Source organism: Aspergillus pseudodeflectus, assembly GCF_044049435.1.
Source record: "Aspergillus pseudodeflectus strain CBS 756.74 chromosome Unknown BJX68scaffold_2, whole genome shotgun sequence".
In the NCBI taxonomy this organism is placed as follows: Eukaryota; Fungi; Ascomycota; class Eurotiomycetes; order Eurotiales; family Aspergillaceae; genus Aspergillus; species Aspergillus pseudodeflectus.
The window spans coordinates 83678-104022 of NW_027263778.1; the positions used below are offsets into that span (position 1 = coordinate 83678).

At 50.0% G+C, this 20345-nt stretch overlaps 5 protein-coding genes across 5 annotated transcripts; 2 read left to right on the forward strand and 3 right to left on the reverse strand.

Moving 5' to 3' along the window:
* Positions 1 to 982: 982 nt before the first annotated feature.
* Positions 983 to 5575, reverse strand: BJX68DRAFT_261006 (uncharacterized protein; the record flags this gene model as incomplete). The annotated part of the gene is made up of 17 exons (XM_071044041.1): positions 983 to 1403; positions 1518 to 1599; positions 1663 to 1696; positions 1757 to 1929; positions 2004 to 2095; positions 2161 to 2411; positions 2498 to 2808; positions 2880 to 3074; positions 3133 to 3171; positions 3222 to 4230; positions 4297 to 4434; positions 4486 to 4528; positions 4586 to 4685; positions 4752 to 4825; positions 4881 to 4990; positions 5064 to 5222; positions 5312 to 5575. The coding sequence occupies 17 exons, from the start codon at positions 5573 to 5575 to the stop codon at positions 983 to 985; spliced, it is 3495 nt and encodes a 1164-aa protein (XP_070904724.1).
* Positions 5576 to 7018: 1443 nt separating this feature from the next.
* Positions 7019 to 9918, forward strand: BJX68DRAFT_275493 (uncharacterized protein; the record flags this gene model as incomplete). The annotated part of the gene is made up of 14 exons (XM_071047859.1): positions 7019 to 7396; positions 7457 to 7521; positions 7582 to 7768; positions 7829 to 7885; positions 7944 to 8073; positions 8120 to 8529; positions 8585 to 8710; positions 8775 to 8848; positions 8914 to 8990; positions 9048 to 9070; positions 9127 to 9166; positions 9219 to 9355; positions 9434 to 9592; positions 9669 to 9918. Exons 1-14 carry the CDS (start codon positions 7233 to 7235, stop codon positions 9916 to 9918), a joined length of 1899 nt encoding a protein of 632 aa, XP_070904725.1. The 5' UTR covers positions 7019 to 7232.
* A 525-nt stretch (positions 9919 to 10443) lies between these two features.
* On the forward strand, positions 10444 to 12127 carry BJX68DRAFT_224198 (uncharacterized protein). The gene is made up of 2 exons (XM_071038230.1): positions 10444 to 10883; positions 10942 to 12127. The coding sequence occupies exons 1-2, from the start codon at positions 10477 to 10479 to the stop codon at positions 11885 to 11887; spliced, it is 1353 nt and encodes a 450-aa protein (XP_070904726.1). The 5' UTR covers positions 10444 to 10476; the 3' UTR covers positions 11888 to 12127.
* A 2589-nt stretch (positions 12128 to 14716) lies between these two features.
* BJX68DRAFT_261009 (BTB/POZ domain-containing protein) lies at positions 14717 to 15868 on the reverse strand (the record flags this gene model as incomplete). Its single annotated transcript, XM_071044042.1, has 1 exon — positions 14717 to 15868. One exon carries the CDS (start codon positions 15866 to 15868, stop codon positions 14717 to 14719), a length of 1152 nt encoding a protein of 383 aa, XP_070904727.1.
* Positions 15869 to 16456: 588 nt separating this feature from the next.
* Positions 16457 to 18668, reverse strand: BJX68DRAFT_77265 (general substrate transporter). The gene is made up of 4 exons (XM_071049742.1): positions 18157 to 18668; positions 17878 to 18082; positions 17636 to 17826; positions 16457 to 17574 (listed from the first exon to the last, which is right to left on the reverse strand). The coding sequence occupies exons 1-4, from the start codon at positions 18456 to 18458 to the stop codon at positions 16680 to 16682; spliced, it is 1593 nt and encodes a 530-aa protein (XP_070904728.1). The 5' UTR covers positions 18459 to 18668; the 3' UTR covers positions 16457 to 16679.
* Positions 18669 to 20345: the final 1677 nt, after the last annotated feature.

Sequence of the window (20345 nt, forward strand, 5' to 3'; positions counted from 1 at the left end):
ATTGTAGATTTGCCACATAGAGGGCGAAATGACTGCTATAGTTTGACAGACGGCCTAGGCATTGTACTTATAAACTGTCTCCATACTGCATGCAACTGCATAAGCCAGGCAAACAATCCACGGCATACGAGTATCACCATCTCAACCAAGCCTACGTCCTCGAACACGTCAAGGAACTACTTCAGACACCTGTACCCATGACACTGGGTAAAGTGAGCGAATAATATCAACGGCTCTTATAATCCAACCCGCTAAAAGGTTTGGCAGTAAGGCTCATGTTATTAGGTTGTTGAGACCCTCTGAAGGATAGGATGTGCAGTTGAACTCTCGAGTTGAAAGAACTTGGTTACTCTAGTAGGTCATGCTGGAAGCGCCGTTTTAGAGGCTGGAAAAATTGCCTTTCTCACTCAAGTGTCATAACAATGACCTAGAGCCCTTGGCAAAGTTGAATCATCCACCCAATCCTCTGGGAATGCCCCTTGGATAGATAGGATGAAGAGAGCTTGTTCTCTTTGACCGGCCTCAAGGTAAAACAGTCATGTTCATTATTTTGGAGCATCAAAACATCCAGATAGTTAAAGCGGCTTGGGAGAATTTTGTATAATGTCAAGTTTTTGGCGCTGCCAAAAGTCCAAAGCCAATGGTAGCAGGTGAAAGTATGGCCGCCAGTGATACATATCGTCGTATTTTAGGGGGTTTCAGCAATGAGGCCCTGTCGTCGCAAGCTTCGCGACATTCCGCGCCGATCAGAAATCTAGGCTGAACGTCCATGCAACAAGAATTACGTACAAACGAGCGTCTATTATGTTACCGACTATGTGGCGTAGACCCAAGTCACATCTAGGCCGGGGTAGCAACTTTTTGACGCTGTCATCATCAACTCTCACTGGCTTGAAAACAAATGAAGTTCATCAAAGAAAGCTCATTGTGAAGAGCCAAGCTGGCATCAAGGCCATACAAACGTGGACGCAAGCCGTATCCTCTAATGATAGTGGGCATGACCATGCCCATGCCCGTGTCCGCGCTGGTGTTCCTGCAAGTGCTGTTTCCGCCGCCGCATCATGTGGCCCTCATCCTCATCTGAGGGCAGGCCCGTCTCCGCCGGTGTGTGGCCTCTAGAAGGCTGCCAGCTGTTTACCAAGGTAGGAGTAGCACCTGGGAGCAGATAATCCGCTGCATTTGTTGGGGTTGCTTCCGACTCCGGTGGATTGAAGGATTCCAGATAGTCCGCTGCCTTTTCAGCCTCCCAGATCGCGCTGAATGGGAGCTCCTGGTTCAGAACCGAAACAGCAATCTCTCTCTTCAGCCAGTTGGTATTCTTGATGACCGTAGGCCTGTTCTTATTAGGAGGCTTTCGATAGCCGTTCTGAGGGTACTTGTAACCGGCAGTCGGTATGAACATTCTGTTGGGATAGAGAACAGTTAGAAGATTGATCGCTTAGTATTGAGCCCACGGCCTCTGATTCCCTCCCAGCCGAAAGTGAGAGTAGGGAGAATTGACAGGGAGCGGAGCTTACGGGTCATCTGCGAGCGCCCGGAAACCATAATCACTTAGTGTCACGGTGACTATCGCATTATTATCTTCGAATGTGTATGTTGCTGTATAAATGGAAGCATCAATGAGTCAAGTGTGGTAGCTAGGCGTAGTAGCGGAGAACTCACGAAAACAATGAACGTTATCAACTGCCGAGTCCCACTAACGACAAAAGTAGTATCAGAAACGATTGGCGTCCTTGAAAACATAGTGGAGACTTACACCATATGCTTGGATAAAATGTGGTTTCTGGTTATTGGCATTCGCGCGGTGATCGCCTTCTTCAAAAGGTGAAAATGCCCAAGTGACTGGAGGCTTCGGCAATCTAAGGTTTGTGACACGGTGGCTAGAACAAGGTTTCCAGACCGTCTCTAACCACTGACTCCAATCCTCTCCTACAGGAGCATCGTGGTAAGCCTGCGAACTGCATCTCTTTTAACATGCAAACGATTAAAGAGAAACTAGTTACCTTGCGCCTTGTTCACCTGCCCATTGACAAATCGGACAACCTGATAAGCCATATCCAACGACTCCTCCAGCGAGTATAATGGAAATTCATCCCTATTGTAGCATTTTGTCATTAATATGTTTTTGACAAGGAACAAGTGGTCGATGCTCGGCCTTACAAATCACACCGGTTCCGGCCCTGGATCCTTGGCTTCTGGGCCTCTTTGCGATAATAGATCTTTCGCTGAGTATTGAACCTATCCTTGTATGTTGGGCGTCGGCCTGATGTCGTAGTAGAGGAAGTGGTAGTATCACCGTCCGCATCCTCGGCGGGATCAGTGTCAGAGAACTCCGTAGCGCCGTCTATTTTGTTGAATACTGTCCTGCCATTGAATGCCTTATCAATGGCCCAACGTTGGTTGTCACAGATCTAAGTATGACGAAGGGAACACTGGATCAGTACATTCCTGAGGCACCTGATGCCGTTTCTGGCGAGATGGGACAATGAACACTTACCTCGTCGAAGCCCCTACCGTATCTGCATGTGTAGGTCGTCTCGCAGTCAGGATCGTCCTTTTTATACTTCTTGACCGGCCAACCATTATCCGCAACCGCAGTGGATGTGGGATCCCAGGTAATGCTGTAGGTCACTGTGGGCTCATGAAATTCCTTCGGCCCAAGAGCACCCTGGCCGAGTCGTTGAACGATGCTACCCTCCAGGGGGGACTTCGGCTTATTGGGTTGAACCGGGGGTTTCTTAATCGACCTTATGCAAACCACCGGAAGAAACCACCTAGTGATCGCAGCGCCAGCGCCTTTGAGCTCAGCTATTTCGAGAATTATGCGCGAGTTAGTGGGCCATGCTATGGTCGTTGTGGAGGGGATAGGTAATCCTAACCAGTGAGAGCAAAGCCGATGGCCGATGCTATAAGACAAGGTCCGCTGAGAGTGATTGTGGGACCCTCGTTAGCTCTTCTAGCGAGGGCATTCTGTCCTTCCTTTTCCTCCCAATCTTGACCTAGGAGATAGAGCGAGTCCGTGTTAGAGTATGGTGAGGGCACAAACCCTGAACAGCAGTATGATTGCGATCCGCCTGGGTACCATTAGCTGCGTCTCATGAGAATCATACTTCGTCAATAATTGTTACACACCATTGCAGGTAAGGTTGTTTTCGCCTTTGTAGGAGTTTGCTAAAGCCCGATTAGAAACGGAGTGTGAGCAAAATAATCGCTGGACTCACAATTGACTGCAACTCTCTCGGTCCCTTCGGGGCAGTAATCAGATGCGCAAGCCAGACCAACACCCCTCCAACCATGCCAGGAGCAGGTGCCGGGGTTTGTTCCTGGAGCGCAACACAACGTTCGTGTCTCGTCGTTAGTGCATGCGAGATCTCCCTCGAGCCCAGGAACCTGTCCCTTGGACCATGCCTCTGTAGAATACCCCTGCTTGCACGACTGACCGCAAAACGACCAATAACATGAGTTTTGAATACTTGCTGCCCTTTGCAAAGTCTCCTGCTGCTCTCGGTATTCTTCAGCCTCTTCAGCAGAGACGCCATTTGCTGCCCCGATTCCAAGGAGGTCATTTGAGCTTGCATGACCTGAACCATCTAGGTCAACAGCCCAGATCAGGACACCACCAAGGCATAGGTCATTTGCGGCGGCTAGCTTCATCTGGACCGTCTCTCCATCATCATATGAGACCCACTGGTCGTCCCAGGAAATCCACTTGACGGCTGCATCAGCATCCATGACTGGCGTGAGACTATTCTGGGTTATTATCCGTTGTATTTCCGAGTTAGATAACGTCCCTGATGAATTTGTACACTCCCCTGGGGTGCCTCCATAGCTAAAGATACAACCAGGTGTTGCACAGTTAGGGTCTTGAAGAGTAAAAGAACGGCCATACCATCCAAGCCCAAAGTTGACTTGGGAAGGCTGTACGTTATTTCTCCATAACAAGTCCAGTCCTTGTCTAATCTCGGTCATATTAGTATGTGGGCGAACATAGGGCCCTACATGTTTATTAGACGCATCCCAAACGCCATGGATATCGTAGGTCATTATATTCAGAAAGTCGACTTGTTCCTGCATTGCAGGTAGATCGAACCAGCGCAGGTACCAGTATGATGCAGGTAATGTAACGCTAATTCCATATTCGCCTTGGAAATCGTTTCGCATGTCTTTTAGGAGGCTGACAAAGTTAGCGGTATCCTCAGGAACACCACCACGGTCGTCTGCCCCTGGATACTATCGGAAAGTCAGAGCGAATCTCTTGCACGTCAACATAATTGTTTGTCATCTGGAAACACTTACCTCCCAGTCGAGGTCCACACCATCAAACCCCCAAGTCTGCATGAAGTTCCGAAGCGAGTGAATAAATGTCCGACGATTCTCAGCGTTGCTGGCCATATCGCTGAACGCGGTTTGGGTGTTCGGAGAATTCGTAGCATCCTGTGGAGATTAGCCTCCCGATTTATGTCACTATTGGCTATGTATCCATACATTAAAGCTCCATCCTCCAACGGCGATCCATGTTTTTAACGACCTAGAGAAAGTATTGTGAGGATAGGTCCATCAGTAGGGCTAGTCGGGTCCTGCGTACGGCTTTTTCATCTTCAACGCGGTGAACTCAGGATAGAGAGACTGATCACCTGCGTTCATCGGGATCACCTCAAACGTTGTTGGGTGAAAGAACGCAAAAGCTAGCATAAAGATAGAGGTAAGTTCTGCCCAATACACCGGACCACCGGACCTGCCTGATAACATACCAAAGTTTAGATGAGTTAAAGGGGCAAGGTCAATGTCCGCGGGTTTTCGTTTGTCACATGGACGTGCAGTGGACCTAGAATGATCAGTATATATGTTGGCAAATTCCCAGGGCCAGAATCATATTATACCAGCCCTCATAATATCCAATGGTTCTGGAAAGAGTCTTGCCACCACATGATGGCTCATCGACTGAGCCGCAGCCGCCGTATCCCGCCTGACAACCAGTACCACAAAAGTCCTGGTAGAAAAGGCCATGTTTAGCAAGCTTTCTAGGGCTGGGCAATCATGTTCCAGAGCTGAGGGCAGCCTACTTCAGTCGTCCCACAGAAGCCGTACTTCGAGCAACACACGTTGAGCGGGCATGTTGCAGACTCTGGCAATGCATATTGCCCGCACTCGGCCTTAGCATCACAGTCTGAGATACAGGTGTCCTCGCCGCATTCATCAGGGGAGAATCCGCAAATTCCTTTCTGTTCGCCCGTTAGCTTGCAGGTTAAATCTGTGCGTGAATGGAGGGAGGGTGGGTGCTATGTACGCTGCTGCAACAGGCTCCGTTTACACATGGAATGCCCGGCGCGCAGGTTCCGATAGGAAGGTCATCCCTCTTTTCAAGCGAGCCAGCAATGGAGTTGTTAGAAGGACCTTGGAGAGCTTTAATCAGAGGGTTGGCAGACTGGCCAGAGACGTTTCTAAAAACCGGCGTAGAGTCCGAGTGAACAGAATATAATGCTTTGTAGACAGCACTGGTGTTACGGACATTTTGCGCACGTACAGCACCCGCCACGGCCAGAAGCCCGGCAAGCAGGCCTTGATGAACATGCATGCTGTTCCGATGCAGATCCAAGAAACGCTGAGAGTCGCTCAACACAGAATTGACCACATTTTGTTCTTCGGCGAATATTTATCTCTCCTCAGGAATTATTCGGACAATAGGTTGAGTTGAATGCCAGGGACCGGAACTTAACCAATCACGGCCAGTAGAGCCTGATGGGACTGCGAGGCGGGGCATGAGAGGTATTGACGGAGATACAAGCGAGATGAGGGATCTCAAGCTGCCTCCAAAATCCTCGCAGGGTCGTCTACAACTTCCCCTTTGCAGAAAATTCGCGCATCTAGACCTCGATGGGCGCACGCCGGGTAGACCGGAACATTGCAACTTCAACCATCGTCTGGCGACGGGGCACTCTCGAGTACTCAGAAATTGACCGGAAAACCTATCTGGGGCTAGGCTCCCCAGGGTCTTTCACGGTACAGCAAGCCCTTACTCCTGATAACGTTGGGGCCTCGGAGATTGCCCTTAGAATGTCCAGACTGGGCACGGCGTTTGGGGCTAGGCATGTGGGGGTTCTGAACGATATCTCATCGATCCCCCGAGGTCCGGTCCGGTGGATCAGTATGGATCGGATGGCTCCTCACCTGACCTCTCCAAAAATTACTTGCGAGACCAGTAAGAAAGAAAACTGTCGAAGACCCTGGATCCGTCCTAAAGCATGTCTATCAACATGGTAGGGAAAGATTCCCTTCCTCAAACTAACCAGCGGATTCTGAGAAGAAGCAAAACCTTAGAGTACAGCTGATGCACAATCCTACAAAGGCACTACATACTCGAAACTCGAGAAGAACCTGGCGGGCCGAGCGGTTGCCACCCGCTCAACGTCAGTCATAACCACGGTTGGCGTAATGAGGACCTGTTGCTGATTGCAGTCTCCTCCTAACAAGAATCCAAGGAAGCGTACGGAGGTACTAGCCTGCTTGGGATTCCTGCAGGGGATGTCTTCAGTTCGTGATACTACTGGCCAGTGAAGTCCTTAGTTCCAAGTTTGGCTGGAGTTTTCTGCACCAACAGGGACCCACATAAATCCCCCAAAGGATCGTGAAGATCTCCTTTTTGGCGACCTCTTTCGTAACTCAAGGCAATTGCTGCCATTGCTAATTGCTGGTCGGCATAAAAAGGCGAGATACCGAGAGGTCCTATCTCTCATGCCTTGCCACACTTGATCTGGCCATTCTCAGGTCGACGCGAGTGTGGAAACAGGAAAGTGAGGTTTCGTCGCAGGTGAACTGCCAAGAAGAATTAATTTAGCGGCCATTTGAATGAGTGCTCCCTTGGCCTAGCTTGTATTTAGTAGTGTTTGTAGCGCCCCGGCCCGCCCGAGCAGCGGATATGTCCAGCCAATCCTGTGCCGTACAATACCACAACTTGCCCCTTCAAGGTTCCAACTTGTTGCCCCGAGCTTTGGAAAATATTGTGTGACCATCTCCCAAGCGGATGTCCACCGTCCAAGAGACGCTAAAATAATTAATCTCTCGAAGTTGAGACATTTCGATAGTCTAGATCTCACGCGGCCACTTTCGCTTATTCCCTAGTTAAGTGGTGAGTTGGGGCTCCTACGGATACATCAGGCATCGATTTAAAGAAACTGGTATGTGGCACGGTATGCGCTTCTTCCCATCTGCTTTTCACGCAACGCGCAAAGGCCATGCAATCGAGGAGTTGGAGCCGCTCTCTGACGGGCATGATCAGCCTCTGGCTGTCTTGGTCCTTGGTCAGCCCAGTGCACTCTGCTTTCAATCTGTATGGAAGCCAAGAGCGACACCAAGTACAACAGGTCTATGATTTATCTGATCAGTGTCTTTCAGCACTGTAAGTTGCAGGCTTTTTCTTTCAGATTCTTATTACGGACTATTCACATATCCAACCCAGGAACCAGACGGTGCTTTGCGATGCAGAAACCGCACTCAGGGCTGCCACAGAGCCGGATCGGTATCGTAAGTTGCTCGAGAACCTCATGACAATAGTGTTCTTTGTCCCACTGACATCTCCGAAAGTCTGGACTCAAGAACAAGTCACCACACTGTGTACTCCAGGATGCGCAGACTCGTTATCCTCGTGGCAAGCAGCGGTCGAGAAGGATTGCGTTGGTGAAACAGTGATTGCTCCAGGGGGGCTCCTTCTAGCTAAGGCAATGCCACTTTCTTGGTCTCAGGGGCATGACCTTGTATGCGAACAGGACAGGTAGGCAGGCGGTAGCCACACTTCTGCGGAGCAAGAAAATCTTACTAAAGTCACTATTAGTACGTCAAACTGGTGTTTCCTAAAGTCACAGGCGTGGCAGGGAAGCGACTATGTTCGGTATGTACATTTCCGCTTGCAACACTTCATCCCGTGCACTATTAATGCTCGTTATTAGCTATTCGCTATACGCCTGCATGAATGCGAACAAGGATGAGATGCCACCTGAGTGCAACGATCCTGGCTTCTCACTCTCATTTATAACTCCAGAAATGCAAGATATTACTCGTCTATATGACAAGAGCCTGGTACCTTTCTCCGATCCATTGAAAGATAGGTAGCTAATTCCTCTAGCTTTGCAGCGAGTGTTTTGTCAAGATATGGAGACAGAGATTGATGTCATATTCGCTTCCTCAGAGTGAACACAGTGACTATCTCCTGGAGCAATACGACAGTATCCAACAATTTTGCTCCATATCGATGCCTGTCTCGACCTATACATCAACCCTTCTACTTCAACCAAGCGCAACAACAACAGTCCCCAGCACATCCACCACCACCAATCAGTCTCCCACGGGTACATGCCTAGGGCAGTTTGTGGAGCAGACCGACCCGGAGCTAACATGTTTTGAGTTGGCAGATACTTATAATGTTAGCACAGGGGCGATTGTCCATATTACTGGGGAAGCCGATTGTTACTTTGAAACCTCCATTTGTCTCCCCTTGCCTTGTGATATAGCTCAATTTGATGGTAACCCCACATGGTAAGACTACCGAAAGTTCCGATCAGGGAGCAATATGAGACTAATATCGAGGTAGCGAAGATTTAATTGCTCGATACTCAACGGACGAGTTTCCAGTCTCACTGACCCAGTTCCTTGCCTGGAATCCACATATCCAAGGTTCTTGCCGGTTCTTGAACCACTTGCAAAGAGTGTGCAGAGGGTGAGTTAAGTGCTTACCATGAGCCATTACGAATTCCGCCTTACTGATGACAATGTTCGACCAGGCCTCCCGGTGGCTATCACAAACCTTCTGCAGTCATTGCAGCGCCGACCGGCGCTAGTGAATATTACACAACCGGTACGTACACCGAAATCCGTGCGAGAACAGCCCAAACGTTGCTTCTAACTAATCCGGTACTTTAGCTATTCCAGCAGAGCCAACACAAACTGGTACCACGCCAGCATGCGGTCGGTACTACAAAGTTGTATCTGGGGACACGGTACGGAACTATTTCCTGCTCACTTGAATAATAGGCGAAGCTAACCAGACTTTCTAGTGCAACACGATAGCACTCCGATTGTAGGCTCTGGCGATTTCTATCCTTGTTTGTTGAGTTACTAACGTGGGGATACTAGTGGCATCTCCTTTAGAGACCTCAAGCTGCTCAATACATATGTGAGTTCTTTAATGTTGCGGTCTTTTGAATGTGCTAACATTGTTTCCGTAGCTGCGGGATGATTGCACAAACCTTTGGCTTGACTATGATATCTGCGTCGCTCCCGTGACCGAGGCCACTATCTCTAAAGATGGTACATGTGGACCATCCCATGGAAATTCTGTCTGTGGAGGATCATCCTTTGGAAAGTGAGTAAACCGACTCATAACCCCTGAAGTGTTGATTATATTTCCAAGACCATTACTAACGGCAATTGCGCTCCATAGCTGCTGCTCCACGAGTGGCTATTGTGGGACTGGTGTAGACTATTGTGGTCCTGGAAACTGTGTTTCTGGTGCATGCGAGCCTAATAATGGTGCCACCACAAATGGTACATGTGGTCCAGATTGGGCATTCAAGACCTGCAGTAATCCAAAATTCGGCCCGTGAGTGACCCTCGCGCTTCCTTTTATCCACAATTGTTCACAAATAGGGGTGCCCATTGTTTCTAATTCACTTTAGTTGCTGTTCGATCTACGGGTACTGTGGAGATGGGTCAGATTTCTGTGGCCCAGGGAACTGCTATTCTGGGGAATGCGAGTCCGATATTGGAGGACCAAGTATTAACGGAGAGTGCGGTCCAAACTTCGCAGGGAATAAAACATGCACAGGAACTCAATTCGGAGACTGTTGCTCAACCTCAGGCTATTGTGGAAGTACGGAGGAGTACTGCGCTGCTGGGAACTGTTATTCAGGCGCATGTCAGATTTGAACCAGGAGGACCCCACGTCGGGCAGTAAGGATAGCATAGTCACTCTTCCCGCTCCGAAGCAGTACGCTACGCCAGAACCAATAAAACATGGTCATTTGCGGTGTGGTAGGATGGCAGTACTCGAAAGGCGTTTTCCAAGCCCATCGCCTATGACACCTCATCTGGAGGAGTGTAGCGCATTGCCATATCAAGGATTACGAATCGAGACGCCTGACTCGCGATTGACAAGTGTCGACCTTAGGATACCGCTAGGATCTTGTTTTATTCAGCATCTGCTCGGTCATTTGATATTCTGATATTCCCGATTTAGTTTAGTCATTTACCCCTTTATTTTATGTATTTAGTCGTACATCGCAGCTAGATAGAAGAAGCAGAGACCTCCATAAAAGCAGGCACGCAGCAAAGGTTCGATACAAGTCATTACGTTGGACCCGCAAGTTCGACAACAAGTTCTTGTCATGTGACCTCCACTAGTGAGAGCGGATAAAAGTCCTTCTAGTGTTTCCTCCTCCCAAAGCACCTGCAACATCCAACACGGAGACTTCTTTTTTGTCAGCCATGGCGGCAGAGCACCGTATAACAGAATCCAATCCTATTCGCCACCTTGGACACATGGACTATGAGCGATGTGCTGCCCTGCATAACGAACTCCTTTTCAGAGGCTGGACCGGCGCGGGCAATGAGTGGATTCAGCCGCCAACATGGTGGGAGTACTACTCCCCGCCAGATGCACTCGCCAGCCGACTCCACCCCTCGCTGATTGAATTCCTCAAGCGCGCGTACAACGTGTTGTGCGACACGATTGAGTCTAAGAATAACTGGCAGAGTCTCTTCTTCTTCATTAATTGTCTTGCTGTGCCGAAGGATATCGTGTCGCTTCTAGACCGTGATATGACTGGACCTGACAGGTTTCTTTTACTCTATGTCTCGAGTGGGTTCATGTTGGGGGATGAGCAGGGGATCCTGTGAGCTGCCTCGATCCTTTCAGCTCTTACTCTTATTTCCATCGCTGACGGACCATAGTTTTGACCAGCACACATGCAAAGCCACCTATGTCGTCCATGTAGATGACACCAGAGATACATGTTTGCATGAATGGGCCTGGATGCCTCTCGAGGTGATACTCGACAGCTACCTCCAAATGGCCGATGAAGGCAAAGTCTCTATTGTCCGGGATTTCTCCTATGAAATAGATTCGGATAACGAGGATGATGAGGAACCGTCAATCGAAGAGCCCTGGATGATGAATCCGTACTCCAAGACCGACGTCTCCAAAGCAGTGGCCGCTTTGCGCCGCCTGATTACTGCTATTGAGTCTCGGATGGGGGAGACCACCACCACCACCAAGCCAGAGATTCCCCTCCCGTGGCACGACCCCGTCACGCTAAACCAGGCTTTTATCCCACCCGACTCCTTCGCGCATGTGTTCCTGAGCGCAGTGTCAACGTGGACAGTCCGCTTCCGCTACTTAGCGCCTGGGATCCGGTTCCCGACTATCGCTGAATTCCTGGATCAAGGTGTTGGAGAACTCGAATACCCGGGCGGATGCTCACTGCGCGTCTTCCAGATGGACCCAGAAGAAGGGCAAGGGGGAGCAGGAGGCCAGAATATGCGGAGCCGTGGCCTCTTCATCGACAATGTCGTCACCAGACACCCAGAGTACTTTGCAAACGGAAGCAGCCTGCGTCTTCCTTTTGCCATTGGACGCAACAGAAAGGCTCGAATGTCCAATGGAGAGCTGATCAGGGTTAGGGATCACGATTCACTGTATCAGCAGGCATGGCTTTCAAATGGGATCGATCATGGTCACTCTGTGCAAATTCACAAGGTATTGGACAGCTGGGCGGAGCGTGTGGAGCAGGGGGACTGGGTCGTTGGAGAGGATGGAGTGCAGGGGGGTGTTGGCAAGTTTAGGGAGGCGGATACAGAGGAGCATTGGAGGAAGTATTGGATTCCGCTTTCTTGGTGAGTAATCATACATCGCTGTGGTGTTTAATGTGGACTATAAAGATGGATTCTTGGTGGGTGAAAATATACATTTCAAAACAGACTATATACGATGCTATTGAACTGCGCAGTTGAGGGCCAGATGTCAACAACCCCAGCAGGATTTGATCAAAAACGAATCCTCCGACCAGACCGGCTCTCCAAATAATTCAGCAGGGTTGCATACCGAGAGAACAATTCCGTGTCATATCCACGTTCCCCACTAGTCCAGTCTCTATTCTCATTCCAATAGTCGCACACGAGGGCATTCATGTGTCGCCGGAAAACATCCAGCTGCTGCTGAAGCTTACGATCCGACTCTAGATTCTCGGGACGCAGCGCACGCCGTCCTTTCCCCGCGCGGCGGGGGTCCCATCGAACGAGGTGAGGGCCCTGATTCCCTCGACCGACTTTGCATCTATAAAGTGTGTGTAATATTAGTAGGAGTTCGATTCTTACGCAAAGCGGGGCATGGAATAAGTGACTTGCTTACCCAAACGCCCAGTGCCTTACTTTGCGATGAAATTCGGGGACTTTGCGGAGTTCGCTAATATGGCCAAACCTTGCCCGTGCCAGACGGGATATATTTGCTAAGCTAGGTAATGTGTCGGACTCAGGTATAGTTTGGTTGGGTGTTGTAATATTGGTGGATAGCTGAAATTATGTCCGTTGTAAAGTTGCCCAATTGTACGTCGGGAGCGCCCTGGTTATATTGCTTTTCTGGACCAGGCGCCTGTTTTCCCTCCGACTGCTGCATAAACCATGCGGTCTTGGTAGCAAATGGCCCTTTATCTTTGTTACTGCCACAAACTTCAGGTTATTACCAGAACCAAGGACTCTGAGACACATTTCTTTCATCGTTCAGCGGCACGGTAATTGTTAGATTAAACAGAAAAACCACGTTATACAGAGACAGGTAATGTCCTAGAGCCCAAAGAAAGAACCTCTTTGAGGCACGCAAGGACACGGGTCGCACTACTAACAAATATACTCGATGTTCCAAGAATTCTGGGATACAGGCCAGGTGGCGTTGGCGGATTGAAAGTTAAGATGGAGCTGACAGTTGGAGGAATTTCCTTCTGGGGTTATGCCTATCGAATCGCCTTAGCATTGCAACAAAGGAAGGTAGGTCATAACATGGGCTAGCTAATACATAATAACCCATTAATCTTGAAGTCAAGGTAATTGGTTCCAGGTCATGCCTTATAGGTGTAAGAGGTTCTGCCTGATTCATACAATAGCAAAGAATGTTGTTGCATACATAAAGAGCAAAGACCCCTGTTTCTCTTTGTTCTGTTCAAAGACACGTGGCGATAAGGCCTTGACTTTGTTACTGGCAGAAGCTCAAACACGGTCATTGGGTGCCAGAGAGTCATTTAGACAAAAAAAAAGGGTTATGAAAGAGAATGAGTTAGAACTAATATAATGACCGCTCGCTCGACCACAAGGTCATAGCCAAATCATCTACCATATAACCAACCACGACAACGTCAACGAACCTAAATCCACCAACAGCTCTTTTGGCTCTATTACGATTTACCATTATTCGTCCATGATGCTTCAATTCATCAATGGGCTCCCGGAAATCCCCGATTTCATCGCCAAGGAAGGATCTGGCCGCTTCGGTAAGTGAGCAAGGGAACCGCATGGATCCATCCCTCTAATACCTCCCAGAATGCCTACTAACATCTGCCCTACAGACGTTGACCTAGCTGAGAAGATCGGCCGCTACAACCCCATCCGGTGGAGGCCTCGCCGCCGCATCCGTGATCAATTCTCCACAGGGACTCCCTCAATAAACGCCATACCGTTCCGGCCCGAGATGCTGGAGCCGCGCTGCTTCAGGTCGCAGAGGGAGCTGGTTCTCTTCTTTAACTATATGACAACCGCCGTTGCGGCCTACACTGATCGATACGGCCTCTGTGTGCTCCCACACGAATACCACTCTGACCTGTTCTCTCGGTATGCGGTGCTCCTGAATTATTTGGAGCAGCGGACGGGGAGGAGGTTTGAATCTCCGGCTCCAGAGGAGTTCAGTAAGAATGGTGCCTGTTGAGGAGAGTTAACCCTCGTGGGATAGAGCGTACTATCATATTTGTTTCTCTACAGCATGCGATGCCTTTTGTCACCACTATTCTGATTAATTGCAAAAACAAGACTGGAAAATGTAGGGAAATCTGGAATCTTCAAGCTTCACATGACCTATCACTTGGGCTAATTTAATTGCATGAAGGTTTCATATATCAGTTGGTTCTTAGATTATACTATTACATCTATTAATTCTCCTGGGTTGTTAGGACATTGTCTGTACATGATAATATGAATACCGGTCCTTACGCACATATTTATTATTTAGAAAAGTGACTGAGACTTCCTACGTGGCATCGGCGAGCAGTATGAACGTATACGAGAATGGCCCTGTACACCGGTTGCGGACGAATGTCCTCGGACTTTGAGAGATGGTTCCGTTGCTACAATGTATACCTCTCGCGTACTCCACGGCGAGCTGTCGTGGTTATTGTACGGGAAACTCTCTACCTCTTCCAGTAAAATGACGCTACGCTAGATTTAAGACCAACTGGCATAGAACTGCCAGAAAAGAGATACTCCTTGAACATAATCCTGCATTTAATACTGAAACACATTGGTACTGGCCCATTATTATGCTTTCTTTTTGTTGATTGTTCTTGGAATTCAGACAGCAAAACAAACCACGAAGAAGAAAACCCAAAGGAAAGCAAAACAAACCAAACAGTATCAGAAAACCAAAGTTAGAACCAGAAACCTCACCTTGGTCCCAGACATAGTAAACCTACCTTACTCCCGAGTCCTCCAGTATCCTCAGCAACGCCGCGATCCGCAGGAATCTTGCGGCATGGAGCAGCTCTTGCCTCGTCTTATTGACACCCGAGCTATCTTCACCAACACAGACACGCACAAGTCTGGGCAGTTCAACGCCATTATAGAAAAACTCCACGATAGCACCAACTGCCCTTCCCGAGATATCCCCACTGATATCTATAATGCTGTTAGCAGAATTCAGAACATCGAGGTTATCCCGTATATACGGCGACCAGTAAACGAGAATATCCCTATGCACGCGGGCGCATCTCCCATTCGCCTGAATCGTTATATCGTAAGGCTCTTTCGGATTGCCCTTTAGCCGATTGAGTATTGTCGCCGTTAGCTGCGTGGGGATTTTGCCGTCCAGGAGTTCGAAACACACATCCCGGGGAATCGCTTCCAGTGCCTCAAGTGGAATCCTTGTCAGTATCCTGTTCTTGTTAAACGTCTTCTGCGAAGGCCCGTCCAGCCTTTCCATACACTCGATAAAAGGCGAGAGAAGGACTGCTGTTGCGTGGAAACAGTCTCCGTCGATGGCCTTGATGATAGCCGCCGTAATGCCGCTGCACTGGTATGTTAGTAGCGAGGCTAACCTACTGTCTGGTGTAGGTGACCCCTCAAGACCCCGCTTCTCGCCCATTGCCTCGTCCATAATGTCGTCGATTAGAAGACCAGTCACCTCCGCATGGTTCCTAGAGGCAGCACATTGCAGGGCAACATGTACGTTTCTATATCGAATATTCTCCCGAAGCAAGCTCTCCGCCAACTCCTGATTGCCCTCCTGGGCAGCACACACAAGCCCCCACCCCAGGAGCTCCAATCTCACCCCCTCCTCCGGGATCCCAAGGATCCGCTGGACAAGATCCTGCGCAATGAACGAGGACCTCTTAGAGATGGACAACGAAAGTGCCTCGGTGATCAGATTCTTGTACCTGTCCTCCGCCGCCCTCTCAAAAACGGCATGGGCTACAACGCGATATGTCTCGAGATGCCCTACCAGCGCAGAATCCTCCAGGATAAGCCCTAGCAGCCGCACGGTGTTGTTGGATGCCAGAATCCGCGGGAGAAGTCTGCGGATTCTTGACGGGCTGCCGAGGTGGTTTATGATCTCCTTCTCCATGTTTCGGTGCAGGAGGCCGCAAATCATGCGGGGTGGAGATGGAGACCGGGGATAGGTGGGATTGAGCTGGGAGGTTGCGCTTGGGGTGGAGGTGGGATGGACGTTAATTGGGGATCTTTTTTTACAAGGGCATGGATTAGAACTTTATACATTGTGCTGGACAAAGGGCATTGATACACAGGTTGTTGTCCATGGGCATAATGAATTTAGTTGTCAACAACGGTTTTCCTTTGTATTTCTCAGTTGCCAAATTGTACGGCGGGTCTAGCTGCTGAACAATGGCCTTTGTGATATCCATGAGGTCGTGGCTTTGTTGCCTCAAGCCTTCAACAATGAAAGCGGGCCCTTACCTCAACCTACTCCCACGTGGTAACAACCACATTTTTACGGCAGGGTTGGTTAGCTGCCAATTCGACGCCTACCGAGACCCACAAGGGCTGGCTACGGGTGTCAGTACGTGAGAGGAGAGTACATACCTTAGGATACAAGCTCAAATCTGAAGAGGAAAATCCTCAGCTATGTATCGCTCTTGGCTCGCCCTACATGGGAAGATACGACCAAGAATCCACAGCTGCGCTGACTTCGAGAGTCGGATAACGGACGGAGAATGGATTTAGATTATCCACTGCCCACCCATGTGAGGCTGTAAATCTTACCTGAGCTATGTACACCAATATGATTCTGTTTGCTACCAAACGGCCGTACCGCTAGAAGGTAAAGAATTCACGACATCCCCTTCATCAGCAGCCCATCCAGACAGGGTCACTATGCGGTATCATCTCGCATCCTAGTTAAGGCCCATCATACCCCACTACGCCTTCCCCTCCGCCTCCTTCGCAACCACCGCCGCCTCCCCCAACCCCTCAACCTCCGTCTTATACGCCCCAAACTTCCTCGCCGGAACCTTCTTGACAAACATCTCATCCAGCTCCTCATACGACCTCCCCCTTGTCTCGGGCTGATACCACCAGATAAACGCAATGGACGGGAAACACAGGCCCCCAAAGACGAACCCCAGTTTCCCGCCTAGATTTGCCCGGTCGGGATTGAAGAGGTAGGGCAGCACGAAACTCCACATGACGCCAAGGGAGTTTGCCGTCGCGAGTCCAATGGCGATAGTTTTTATCCGCAGGCGCGACGTCGCTGTTTCCGTTAGGCATGTGTATGCCGTGGCCCCGATTGTCACGTTGTAGAAGAAGCAGTAGAGCAGGATCATGGCCACTGCGCCGCGGAGTTCGGCGACGCTTCCGCCAACGGCGAGTCCGCCCATCACCCACAGGATGACTGTTAACCCGGCAGTCCCGTAGAGCGTCAGATCGCGGCGCCCGACTTTATCGACCAGATACCACGAGGTGATATTCCCGACCATGGAGAGGACCTGCTGCGTAACCTGGAGTTTGAAACTCATATCCGTGCTGTATCCCGCGAGCTGTGCGTAATATGTCGAGTACGACGCCGCAAAGACGATTCCTGTGAATTGTTGGATGACGAGCGGAGCGATGGAGACGATTGTGCGGCGGAGGTTTGACTTGCGGAAGCATTCGAGGTAGGTTACCCCCGAGGTTTCGAGCTGGATTTCTTCGAGGGTGACTTTGATGTTTGAGAGGCGCGCGAGGGCTTCGCCGGTGGACGTGCTGTAGCCGAGGCGGCTTAGGCTGTGCAGGGCCTTTTCGTCCTGGCCCTTGTTTGCGAGCCACCAGGGTGATCTACCCGAAGTGTTAACTATGGATAGGATAAGTTAGGATTATTGAGGATTATGGCACTTACTCCGGCATGAAGAAGATGAAGGCTGTGGTGACAGCTGCGAAACCATACTGGGCTACGAAGATTGAGCGATAGGCCCAGCGTGACTCGACACTGCCTTGCTCGTTGACAATGAGCGAGACGATGAACGGGCCAAGTGTGAATGCGAGGGCAATGAGGCAGGTCATGAGGCCGCGCAGAGCGAGTGGGACGATCTGTCATGTCAGCATAAAGCAATGGCTTCGTGATTGAGGACATCATCCTACCTCTCCGATATACGTCGCACAAACAGCTTGGATCGCGCCGACAGCGAAGCCGTTGAGAAACTTGCCGCCAAAGAACATCTCATTCGTCGTCGAGACCACCTCGAGGGAAACAGCAGCGTATGAGATAACAAGAGCGATCATGAGCGTGTTTCGACGACCGATCCAGTCAGCAATGACTGCAGCTCCGAGGGCGCCGACAACCATCCTACACAATCCACAAACATCAGCAACGTACCCCAACGCGCTCAAATAAAGAGAGAAAAAAAAAGATGCACTCACGAAGCCCCCGGGCCCCCCTGAAACGCCGACTGCCAGGTGGTATCAAGGACATAATCGCCCCCAAAGGCCGTCCCAAAATCCTTGCGGAATTGCGGAATGCTGACGACGATCCCGCCAGCCTGGTTCTCGAAGCTGACGAGGAGGATTGTCCACGCGCCAAAGATGCACCAAGCGAATGCCCAGGGGTGCGCTTTGATCGCTTCCCATTTGGAGCGCGCGTGGTCTTCTTGATTCGTTAGGTGGGCGAGGTGGTGTTCTGTCCCTTCGTCGTGGATTGCGGAGGTGGGTTTTTCGGGGTCCATTCTGGGCGAATAGTAGGGGTAGAACTGGGTGAGAAGATATCAGAAAGGGAAGAGGAGGATGCGGTTTGAACAGTGAGAATAGAGGGGATGTCGATCCTTTTATCCTCGACACCGATCGAGGGACAAATCCGGGGATGCGTGGAGCCAGATTCTTCCTGTGGAGAGAATTCCCAACCGGAGACGGGCCGGAGAAGTAGCTTTCTTTTTGAACGACGACGCTAACCACGCGCTGGGTGCTTCAAGCTTCCGTTCAGGGGCGCATGTCTAACTTTTTGTGCAGTCAAACCTTGTTCTGCGGGCCCGGCTGAGGCCTAGACTCCCATCGCGGACGAGAGGCGCTATCTCCGCGCCAGTAAGCTTGAAAATATCCTTTACCACGATATCAAAGTACACACCAAGGTGGAAAGGCACCAGACGCCCTGATGGGGTATAATAGTGCCCGTATGATTGAACTCGGACATCCCTCGAGCGGGGTACAACAAATATTGCACGTCGGTGAATAGGGGAGGGAGGGAGACCACCTCGGAACGACCCGTCCAATGCGGACTGCATGGCGCGGGTAATCTTCGGGGAGCGTCATCCCTGCGCTTAAAGTTGCTGCTTATGCTGTGTGCATGCGGATGCGTTTCAGCCCAGCCCAGCCTCAACTTAGCTGCCACGACCGGATAACCCCGGCGCTAAAGAAACGATGCCGATATTGGTGCTCTACGGGTGTCCACGTGGATTGACTGCGGGGGTTGTGAATGCCTATTCTAGAAGACTGGATGGAATACCCCGGATGTCTGGGGTTTCTCCGTGCCACCCCCGCATTTCGGGACATTCTAGCCACGCGAGGTCCGGATTTGGTGTTGCTTGCCCAGGTGGCCGTCACTAGTACCGGGTTACTGTGCCAGGGCCCCCGTGTTGATGTCACCAGCATTCCATGCGTGCGTTTTTTCCAGGCCGGCGACAATTTTGGACGCAGGAGTTTATAATGGAGTTACCATACGAAAGCCCGAGGCTCGAACTGCTTTGACAACGCCCGCCAATCTTTGCCGAAGCTGCTCCTCCATACTCGCACAATAGCGTCCCCCAGCACCCGCATGTATGGAGCTCTACTTCCGGGATGCTGCAACTGGTTGCTTCTCGTGGGTGTCTGCACCCCTTGGAGCTGTACGGAGACTTGTGTCGAAGTTTCAAACTATGGCCATGATAATGTGCGTAGATAAGAGGTGTCCTGCAAAGACCTTCATGAATGACTCCAGTGTGCAGTGTAATGAAGCACAGAGCTTTAAAGAATATGGACACAGCCACATAGCTACAGCACAAATACTAAGATATATAATGTTTGTAGTGTTGGAAGAGGTATAATACTAACTAGTGCGCTCGCAACTGCTTCCCTGTTAGGTGATGTTGGGGCCTGCTAGGTACTATGTGAAGTATAGGACATACTCTGCAAGGCCTTGGAAGATCCCACGTCGTGGTTGATCTCAGGCTTACAAGGTCCTAGTGCGCTACTTAATGGGTTCCAGGGGAATCGCGAGGTATCTCGCGATTCATGTTGGTCTTTTGGTAAGACTTTGGAAGGACACGTGACCTGGCACAGCACCTTTACATACCTTGATATTTACAACACTGAAATTGCAGTTTCTTGACGTGGCGAAATAGCAGACCCTGGACTAGAATCACTTAAAAGTTGTCTAATGTTCTGCTGCTTATAGCAGCCTTGTTTACTAGCCCGTGTTAATAGTACTTTATTTAAAGACGTACCATCTTGCCCACGGAAGAATATACCTATTAATATATATTAATCGTAGAATAACATACTATAACACACTCTCTTCATACGAACCTAGATAGATGATATTATTTATCTTAATAATAAATTCGAGAGGGACCTACTCAGCA